The sequence below is a fragment of the Amblyraja radiata genome, chromosome 35, assembly GCF_010909765.2.
Source record: "Amblyraja radiata isolate CabotCenter1 chromosome 35, sAmbRad1.1.pri, whole genome shotgun sequence".
NCBI lineage: Eukaryota > Metazoa > Chordata > Chondrichthyes > Rajiformes > Rajidae > Amblyraja > Amblyraja radiata.
The window spans coordinates 9234906-9245694 of NC_045990.1; the positions used below are offsets into that span (position 1 = coordinate 9234906).

Genomic DNA, 10789 nt, shown 5'->3' on the forward strand with positions numbered 1-10789 from the left:
CATCTCAGTCTGAAACCTTTTTTGACTCTGGCTTCGAGATTCCTCAGTCAGGGAAAACATTCTTCCTGCATCTAGCCTGTGAAGTCCTGTACGAATGTTTTCAATTATTCTGATCTCTGGAGAATACAGGACTAGTCGACTCAATCTCTTCTCATATGTAAACCTGCTTTCCCAGCACTAGTTTAGTTTAGTATAGCGATACAGCACGGAAACAGGGCCTTTGGCCCACCGGGTCCACACCGACCAGCAATCCCCGCACATTAACACTATCCTACACCCACTAGGGACAATTTTTACATTTACCAAGCCAATTAACCTACAAACCTGTACGTCTTTGGAGTGTGGGAGGAAACCGAAGATCTCGGAGAAAACCTACGCAGGTCACAGGGAGAACGTACAAACTCCGTACAGACAGCACCCGTAGTCGGGATCGAACCCTGGTCTCCGGCGCTGCCTTCGCTGTAAGGCAGCAACTCTACCGCTGCACCACCGTGACCACCCTACACTTCTTCACTTGCTCTATGCTCAGGATACATTTTTCTGGATAGGGAGACCAAAACTGTACACAATAACTACAGTTGTGGTCTCATTATGATTGTAGCCAAATTTCCTCAAGTTTCTGTATTCAAATCCTTATCCCTTTCTTGTCAATTTCTTGTCAAGTTTCTTATGAACTGTAGAAACAAAGAACTGCAGTGCTGGTTAATACACAAAAGGACACAAGTGCTGGAGTAATACAGCAGGTCAGGCAGCATCTCAGAGAACATGGAAAGGTGATGTTTTGGGTTCAAGGGTCTTGACCCGAAACATCACCTAAAAGGTTCTCAACTGCAACATCTGAGTTTTAACTGCTCAAATGCTATGTACTAGGCCTACAGAGTCATACCACACAGAAAGGGACCCTTTGCCTTACCATACCAGACAGACCATTTTATCTTAGGCTCAAAATGCTGGAGTAACGCAGCAGGACAGGCAGCATCTCTGGAGAGAAGGAATGGACGACATTTCGGATCGAGACCCGACCTGAAACGTCACCCATTCCTTCACTCCAGAGATGCTGCCTGAACTGCTGGGTTATTCCAGCATTTTGTGTCTATCTTCGGTTTAAACCAGCATCTACATTTCCTTCCTACACATCCCGACCATTTTGGCTATCTACGCTAATCCCATTTGTCCGCATTCTTCTACACCTTGCCTATTCATGGCATGAAAGGACGTTGGACTGAGTTAAATACTTGAGCAGCAAATTAATTGTTCATGTTTCCACAGCCAGTAATTTTACCATCCAAGTTGCTATTACCTTGTTAGGGTCCAGTTTGCCTTTGTCGACTGGATTGGAATCTTTGATAATCTCAGCAGCCTCTTCCCCAAACCGGTCTCGGTAGAACTCCTGTCATGGCAAGAACAAGAATGCAATATGGAACCCATTTTACTACAGCGCCAGTAATGCAAGGTTGAAATCTTGTTAAAGGGCTTGTCCCACTGTACGAGGTAATTCAAGAGCTCTCCCGAGTTAAAAAATAAATAAATCAAACTCGTGGTAAGCACGTAGAATGTACGTAGCGGGTACGTCGGAGCTCGGGACGTCTCTTAGCGTCTCGTAACGCTAACGGCAGGTACTCGGGGAAACGCGGTAAGCTCGGGAAGATTTTTCAACATGTTGAAAAAAAACCATGTCGATTTTTCAACGTGTTGAAAAATGTCCACGAGAGCCCCGAGTACCTGCGAGCGGCTATTACCGTAAATCTCCGAGTTCGAATCAGGGGAAACTCGGGAGAACTCTTGAATTAGCTCGTGCAGTGGGACATCAGCATCAGCAAAGCGGGGCAATAAAAACGACAGGCTTTGCCACTGTTGCACATAGCAGGGAAGTGCTAAATTCCAGTTCAACTCCAACACCAAGCAATTCTCGCAGATCCATCACAACTCCATTCGCAGCAGCACGTTATATCCTTCGAACCAAAGCGCTATTCTCAACCTTCTATAGGAAGACAACTGTCCTCAGTCACCCTACACTGACAGAAGCAGAGTACCGATACTGTGGGGGCATTCCCAGTATACACACACTCTTCAATTAAAATCGCAATAGTTAGAATTTTTTAAGTCTCAAGTTATAAAACTGTAAGAGATATAGACTTCACTTGTGCCTCACTGGAAGGATTCTCATTCCAAGTAAAAGGTCACATGTTTCAGCCCCACTCCAAAACATATCACATGGAAAGTAAACAGAAACCAAATGGATGCCAAATTCCCATTGTGCTATGTCTGAAGAAATACGATGGAGTTTGCCCTACAATCTTGGCCAATATTTATCACTCAATCATCAGCACTTAAACTTTATCTTGCTGATAACACTGCTGTTTTATGTGCAAATCAGCTGTCAGGCTTCCTATGATACAAGCGTAACGACATTTTACAAATAATTATTTGGCTGAAAATGTTTAAACATTACGTTAAATAAAAATCACACACGCGAGAACCTTTTAAAAAAAAATGCTCATAGATTTGCAGAAAGGGAGTAGTTTGAACCAGTACGTAAAAGTGATCCACCTAGTTCCACTGACCCAATCTTTCCATACACATCTACAAAACTTTCCTTTCAGATACTTATCCAGTTCACTTTCGAATATCATACTGGAATCTGCTTCCATTGTTACTTCTTGCAATGTGTACCAGGCCTGAACGGCTCATTGTGTAAAAAAGGATGTCAGGGGTTATGGGGAGTAGGCAAGAGAGTGGAGTTGAGAGGGAAAGATTGAATGGCGGAGTTGACTTGATGTGCCGAATGGCCTAATTCTGCTCCTATAACTTACGAAAATGTTTTCCTCATATCAATTTTGATTCTTTTGCTAATCATCTTTATTCTCTCTCTTGACTCTCCACATGGATAGATTCTCTCTGTCTACTCCCTCTGCACCACTGCATGTTTTTAAATATCACAATCAGATGCCCATGTAACCTTCTTGGTTAGTCCTTAGTCAATCCACATAATTAAATTCCATCATCACCAAAATCATTTCAGTAAATTTCTTCTATACATTCTTGCAAGCTTCCTGGAAACATTCACATGATATACATATGCCCCTAGGTCTCTTTTCTCTTGCACCCCTTCGTTTAGTTTAGTTTAGTTTATTGTCACATGTACTGAGGTACATGGAAAAGCTTTTGTTGCATGCTAACCAGTCATCAGAAAGACAATACACGATTACAATCGAGCTATCCACGGTGTACAGATACATGATGAGGGGGATAACGTAAATGACGTTTAGTGCAAGATAAAGTCCAGTAAAGTCCGTTTAAAGAAAGTCCAAGGGATTCCAATGAGGTAGATAGTAGTTCAGGGCTGCTCTCTAGTTGTTGGTAGGGTGGTTCAGTTGCTTGATAAGACCTGGGAAGAAACTGTCCATGAATCTGGAGGTAAGCGTTTTCACACTTCTATACCTCTTGCCTGATGGGAGAGGGGAGGAGGGGGAATAGCCAGGTTGGGACTGGTCCTTGATTATCCTGCTGGCCTTGCCGAGGCAGCATGAGGTATAAATGGTCAATGGAAGGGAGGTTGGTTTGTGCAGGAACAGTGTACTCTAATTTATCCTGCCTCTTCCAGTAAAATCAAACACTGTATTTCTCAGCACTAAGATTCACCTGCCACCTATCTGCCCATACACCAATCTGGTGCTATCCCCTACATCTGTTACTATCTTCTTTATTGTACACTACACATCCATGTATTGCATCATTGTCAAGTATGAGAATTGTACAGTCTGAAGTCTGAATCAGTCTGAAGAAGGGTTTCGGCCCGAAGCGTTACCTATTTCCTTCGCTCCATAGATGCTGCTGCACCCGCTGAGTTTCTCCAGCATTTTTGTGTACCTGAGAATTGTACGTACATGTTCAGGTCGCGAAGGAAAGCAATGGTGCTACAGATTCCTGGGCAACTTTACATAGGCACAAAAAGCTGGAGTAACTCAGCAGGTCACACAGCACCTCTGGAGAAAAGGAATCGGTGACGATTCGGCTCGAGACCCTTCTTCAGACCTATTCCTTCTCTCCAGAGATGCTGCCTGACCCGCTGAGTTGCTCCAGCTTTTTGTGTCTATCTTCCGTTTAAATCAGCATCTGCAGTTTCTTCCTACACACCTGGGCAACGTTATGATGGATTTGGCGAACCCACTCACCTCAAGTCGGTATGAAATCTCCGCCAGTTTGGTGATCGAGGGCTCCTTATAGACAAATTCTTGCTCATCCAGATCTCCAATCTTACAACCGTAGAAGCCCACCCGGAAATAAGTCCCAAACATCCTCTTTGTGACCTGCGGAAATGTTTGAGGAAAGACCGTTAACATATGTCGTAGCAATTCATTCAATCCTCCACCTAACCTCTGCTCTGCTCTTATTTTGCACTGGTTAGTTAAAGATGTCAGTGGTTCAAGAAAAAAAGCAGCCTGAATTTAAGTGCAGTTATTCAAAAGCAGCCTCACAAAATGGATACAGATTGCAACTTGATGTTAACATACATTATATTTGATCAGACCTCAGACTTTCCTTGAAAGGTCTTCATTAGTTTTGTTTTACCTTGTTAAAATAATCTCACCTCAGATTAATTGCATATATTAACTCTTCCACCTGGCAGGGTGCTCCTTCAGAAGACTGTTACCTAATGTAGCAGCATGCATTTTTTAATTTCCCACACACTCATCCTAAACTTTACCCAAATGTTCCAAATTTGGAGCTGCGTTTGTAACGTCTGGTGTCTAATATCCAGAATGAAGTTGTCAAGTCTGAGGCCGGTTGGTCACTCATATCACTGTGGAAAATAATTTGACATAAATAGACACAACAGCTAGGAAATCGTAAGAGAAACATCGGTATCTCGTGTTGCCAATTTAGAATAGCAACTCATGACATGGTGAGGTCAGATCATATGCTGGAATAGTACAGAAATATTTGTACCCTACTGAGCATCAATTGAGTTGAGTTGTGGTACAGATTGAAAGCAAAAGGTAGAAGGACACACCATTGAAGCACCATCACCAATATTGAAGATGGAGGGAGAGGGTTAGCGAGTGGAACTGACCGGGAACAGGGAGTTGTGAATGGCAATGCTTCACAGTTCAGATTAGAGATGCAGGATGGAAACACACTGACCATCGATCACCCATTCATACTAGGTCGAAGTTATCCCAGTTTCTCATCTACTCCCTACATACTAGGGGCTATTTACACAGACCAATTGACCTATAAACCTGCACAATTTTGGGGATGTGGGAGGAAACCCACGCAGTCACAGAGAGAATGCGCAAACTCCACACAGTGGGTTGTATGGAGATGAACCCGGGTCTCTGACGTCATGAGGCAGCAGCTCTACCAGCTGTATTGTAGATGATGAGTTGTACTTCCTATAGGTGGCAGAGCGGTCTCTGCCACCTATAGGAAGTACAACTCATCATCCAATATTGTGAGGGTAGGCTTCCTTCATCCATAGTTTAGTTTAGTTTAGAGATACAGCGCGGAACAAGGCACTTTGGCCCACCGGGTCCGCGCCGACCGGCGATCCCTGCTTATTAACACTATCCTACACACACTAGGGACCATTTTTACCTTTGCTAAGCCAATTTACCTACATACCTGTACGTCTTTGGAATGTGGGAGGAACCGAAGATCTCGGAGAAAACCCACGTGGTCACGGGGAGAACGTACAAACTCCGTACAGACAGCACGTACAAACTCCGTACAGGTCTTCGGGCAGCAACTCTACCACTGCGCCACCAAATTGACACAACCCTATCTTTCAACACTTCAACTTTACCTGTGTGTGATCTGTAGATCCAACAGGCCAACTCAATCCTGCACCGTATCACAGCTTTGGACTGTGGGGGACACCCACTCTAATTTGAGACAACTATTAATTGGCTTCATATCACAGGACACTCAAGGTAGCAGATAGATCACAGCGTTCTGGGAGGGCTTCACATCAAGTTCCACTGATGAAAGGCTGATATTTAATACATCGAGGGAGCTTCGAAATTTCTTTAATGCTACTCCATCAAAAGTAGAAACCACCTTTCCAGCTGAAAGGTCAGGTAGCAAACTCTATGAGAGAATTTTGAAAATCAAAGAAATCTAACAGAATTGGAAGCTGAATGCCAGAATTGCTAGAATGCCAGAAGCATTTATGTAATTGTCAGTTCATTTTAAGTAATCTTGGGTGCAAATTATATCTTTAAAATCACAGTAAATTAATAAAATATAGCAACTTACCACAAGGTATAACGAGAGGACAATGTGATCGGCAGCAAATGCAGTAAAAGAGAAAGCAGATAGAAAGAATAATTAACTGGTAGGCTAAACACCGATTACTCTTATATGTACAGGCTACAGGAGGTCTCCTGTGACACCACAGTCATAGCACTGCTGCATGGAAAGTGTGAGATTCATGACCAATTATAATACAGACACACATTTCATTTAAGTTAATTCCTCCCACAGCCCACCGTTAAATATGCCTCAACATAATTCCTGCTGAATGAGCAGACGACCAAGTCCCAAGCAGGCGTTCAGGCTTCACTTCCTGCTGTTGGGAAGTTAGGCCATGCTCTTCAGAGAGATGGCATTTTAAGCATAGACCATATTTAATTCAGGCTCGCAGCAGCAGTTTCATCACAGTGGATGTCATCAGGAAACTCCCTGACCAAGAATACAAGGGGAACTTTGTTTTACTCAAACATTGGTGGAACACACACCGTTCACATCACAAAGCGCAGGCATCTACACTTGGGTCTGAAATCAGTTTTCAACAAGTGCACATTGCAACCCCAAGAAAAGCATGCCAGGGTCCCCGGTGAGCACAATGTCTGCAATAACATCCTCAGACTGAAATACAACGCAGTCACTCCCTGAACCTTTACCCTCAGCTCCTCCAATTTCTAATATTCTTGGGTTGAGGTCATCAGAAGTGAAGGATGCAACTTTACAAAAGCACATCTCCACCCCACAAAGCTCACTTTGTTCAGAATCATATTTAAATGAAATATAGACATACATCAGTAGTCTATAAAAGGGCTGGGCACAAACATGTACAATCTAAGGTTCAAAATGAACCAAAAGATCTTCTGCAGAACATCTGTGACTGCGTAGGCCTTGGACTCCATCTGAACCATTTATCAGATGATAATTAGTAATTACTCCATTGCCCTTTAAACCAGCAGTTTCTGGAGGTGGGATGAAGGTGAGTCAGCAGCTTAATAAAAGAAAGCAATGAACTGCCTGCCTAATGCTCAATTCTGACTTAAAACCTCCTGGTTTCGCTCAATATACTGAAAATAAATAAAACCTGCAGATATTGAAATCTAATTCCTGGAAATATTCAGCAGTCAGGCTGCATCTGTGGGACGCAAATCAGGGCTAATGTTTCAGGTCAAAAAACCTTCATCGGAATTCCTCAATAAATTGCAGCTTTCAGCAGGTCACAGTCAAACAGGATGGAACCAGGCTCTTCGGCTCAGCTTGCCCAAGATGGGAACCACTGCACCTGACAGCTGCAGGTTAAAGAGTTTGCAAGCTAAGGACAACGGCTTTTATATATTTAGTTTGCTCACATTCCCACACAGCCATAATCAGGTGACAATCTTTTCTAACACATCTCAGACCTGGATCAAATCTCACGGAATGTTATTTCATGAGAGTTTAAATCAATTCAGAATTTAATTCAAGTCAAGAGAGTTTATTGTCATGTGTCCCAGATAGGACAATGAAATTCTTGCTGCAGCACAACAGAGTATTGTCACTTCATCCCTTTCTTAGTCAAGTTGATTTTTTTCCCTGAAGTTTGACGACATAATTTTCAAAAGCTCAGAAAAGAGAACTCAGCAAACTGACTTCTCTGTCCCACTTCCACCTAATTGACAGGACTTCTGCAGTTATGCTGGCCGGTGTTCTGCAAACACAACACGTGCATGCCGTGATGGGGGTTACTTGGTTATAATATGGCTTGTGTGCAAGAATTATGACTTGTGATCCATTGAGAAACAATCAGTCAGCAACACAGAATGATCACGGAACGATTAGGCAATGCAATATTAGCAGCTTTCAGGCAGCCTTCTGCATGAAATTATTCTCTGAAGAATACAGAGGCACGCTCTATGAATCCTTAATGAGAGCTCATTTTTCCACCCCCGAAAACATGTGACTGGACAAACAAACACCTGATATTCTGCAAAAAACTTGAGAATTCCCATTATTTCCGATCCGAGCCACTCTCCCGAATCTGAGACGTGGGGGAGTGCAGCCAGCATTGGATATGCCAATGATGTCTCCATCACGATACTGCTCCCCATCAGCCTGGGTTAGCTGTGCACATAGGACTTGCCTTTCTTCTTTCAAAGCTGCAAATGATGTCAACCTTTTGACAGGTGACCTGAGGGATGAAATGCATAACTTTCAAGGGATACCCAAATGCAGATATATATCTGAGGCTGGGTTCAAACTCGTTCTTTGGCAGTGTGCTCCAACCCTTCTCTCTCAGTCATTCCAAGCCAATTAACCTACAAACCTGTACGTCTTTGGAGTGTGGGAGGAAACCTGAGCACCCGGAGAAAACCCACGTGGTCACAGGGAGAAGGTACAAACTTCGTAGACAGCACCCGTAGTCAGGATGGAACCTGGGTCTCTGGCGCTGTAAGGCAACAATACCGCTGCACCATAGAACTACATCTGCTTAAGTCTCCTTTGTCTGCGCACAAGCTCTGGAAACTCTTTACTCATGATGAAGGTGGTATATGAGGACAGCATACAGTCATCTCATTCTGCCACTGTAGATTGCTGACAACAGCTCTACAATCTCACATGAGAAGCATAGCAATAGAAGTCATAGTCATACAGCTTGGAAACAGGCCCTTCGGCCCAACCTGTCCACACACCGACCAACATGTCCCATCTGCACTAGTCTCACCTGCCTGCATTTGGCCCATATCCCTCTAGACCTCACCTATCCATGTACCTGTCTAATTGTTTCATAAACATTGCAATAATCCCTGCCTCAACCTCTGTTGGGTAGGAACTAGGGTATGGGAGAGTTAGTCAGGATGGAACATCAACGATAAGTCAGTTATTAGACAAATTAAGACAACCTCTTTAAACTATAAGTGAAAGGTCCCTAGAGCTGATTTTCCACTGATTCAAACCAGAAAAGTATATACAAGGAGGGACACACATAGAATGGAGGAAATCATTGAAAGAAGGATAAGAATAGAACCAAAAGGTATAAATGAGCTTTCATTCATCCCTCCCACCTGGACAACAGAGGGCTGCCTGAAGTGATGCTGGATGTCTAACTCAGAGTTAGCTGATGAAACATTAGTGACAACATGGGAGTAGTTCCCTGCTACAGTGTGCGCCATCTGCTCATGTGACACAGGCCGTGACATGCAAAAGCTCTATCACTGTACAAACAATGCAATCCACACCAGGTCCATGCGCCTACCTCCCAGCCAGAGCTCTGCATGTGGACAGAGAGGGGTAAGGGGAGAGGTAAGGCAAAAGAGAGACAACATTTACTAATCAATGAACGGTCAAACAGATCCAAGGCTGAGCACACAGTTTTGAGCTGCAGAGCGTTGCAATCGATATGTTTGTTTTCAGGCGTGTGTTTTATAAAATTAATCTGGTGCAGAATCTTAAATAACAATAGAGAGTGTGAGTGGTGCATATCTGAAAATGTCACAAATCCAGCAAGCACCATGACAAACGAAGATCTCGGGGATCTACGCATCAGTCAGTCACGGTGACAGGAATGCAATCAGTGACTTTGAGGGGAATGTGTCAGTGTTGTGAGGGGTACACAGTCAGTGGCTGTGAAGGCGATCCTGTCATTCAATGACTGTGAAGGGTATGGAGAGTTAGTCAGAGACTGTGAGGAGTACACAGCTACAGTGAGAGGGTACAGTCAGTCAGCAACTGTGAGGGGTATCCTATCATTCAGTGACTGTGAAGGGTACACTGTAATGGATACACAGTCAAAGTCGGCATGATAGTGCAGTGTACGCAGTTAAATACACCATCACGGTCAGATATATACGCCAGTTGTTATTATAAGGACTACAAATCAACAATGACATAGTAAGGAATGCAGTCAGTCAGTCATTATCTCATGCAATCACATGACCCAATGTCACCGTGAGAGGTGAACACCAGCCAGCCTCATCAAGAGGGTACATGTCAGTCAAGCTCATGATGAAGGGTACCCGTCAGCCAGTCAGTTAATCCCTGTGAAGGGATCTGATCAATATGTCTGGTACAGGAAAAGCATTAGTGCAAGTTGCACACTCTGTTTATATGTCACACACCACCACAGCAAGGGGGCACTGTACGTTCTTTTTGATTCTCTGTGCATTTAGCATTTTCCCCTTCATCAACAGATGATGAGAGAGCCCTATCCGAGACCAATACCTACATGACCAAGTTAACCCAACAGATCCTTCCATCTCCCCCATTCACCCTGATGTACAATGGATAGCAACCCCATCGAGTTGGGTTAATTTTGCCAGGGTGCTTCATGTCTGAATGGGTTATACTATGTTTGATTGCAAAACAATGGAGCAGAACATTTTAAAAACAATATTCCAATGTTGCACCCATCTCCACCTCGTCACTCAGCTGAGCTGTACTTGAATCCTTCAACAACTCCACAGGAAGAGCCAATTAATATCAGCCAGGACTTAAACGTGGGGTTCCTGGAGTTGACTCAAAATAATTTTAAATGGAGCTCTAACTTCCATTGTTGCTTTGACAGATC

At 43.6% G+C, this 10789-nt stretch overlaps 1 protein-coding gene across 5 annotated transcripts in view; it reads right to left on the bottom strand.

Annotated features, from left to right (window-relative positions):
- LOC116991956 (dedicator of cytokinesis protein 7-like) overlaps window positions 1-10789 on the bottom strand; it is a 142573-nt gene that overhangs the window by 12139 nt on the left and 119645 nt on the right. For 3 of the 5 annotated variants that reach the window (XM_033050972.1, XM_033050971.1, XM_033050968.1), the window contains 3 exons: window positions 9479-9493; window positions 4176-4301; window positions 1301-1390 (listed from right to left, as the gene is read on the bottom strand). In XM_033050972.1, the coding sequence (XP_032906863.1) occupies window positions 1301-1390; window positions 4176-4301; window positions 9479-9493 (231 nt within the window). Of the gene's footprint in view, window positions 1-1300; window positions 1391-4175; window positions 4311-9478; window positions 9494-10789 lie in introns of all 5 variants that reach the window. The other 2 variants (XM_033050970.1, XM_033050969.1) reach the window with 2 other exon arrangements.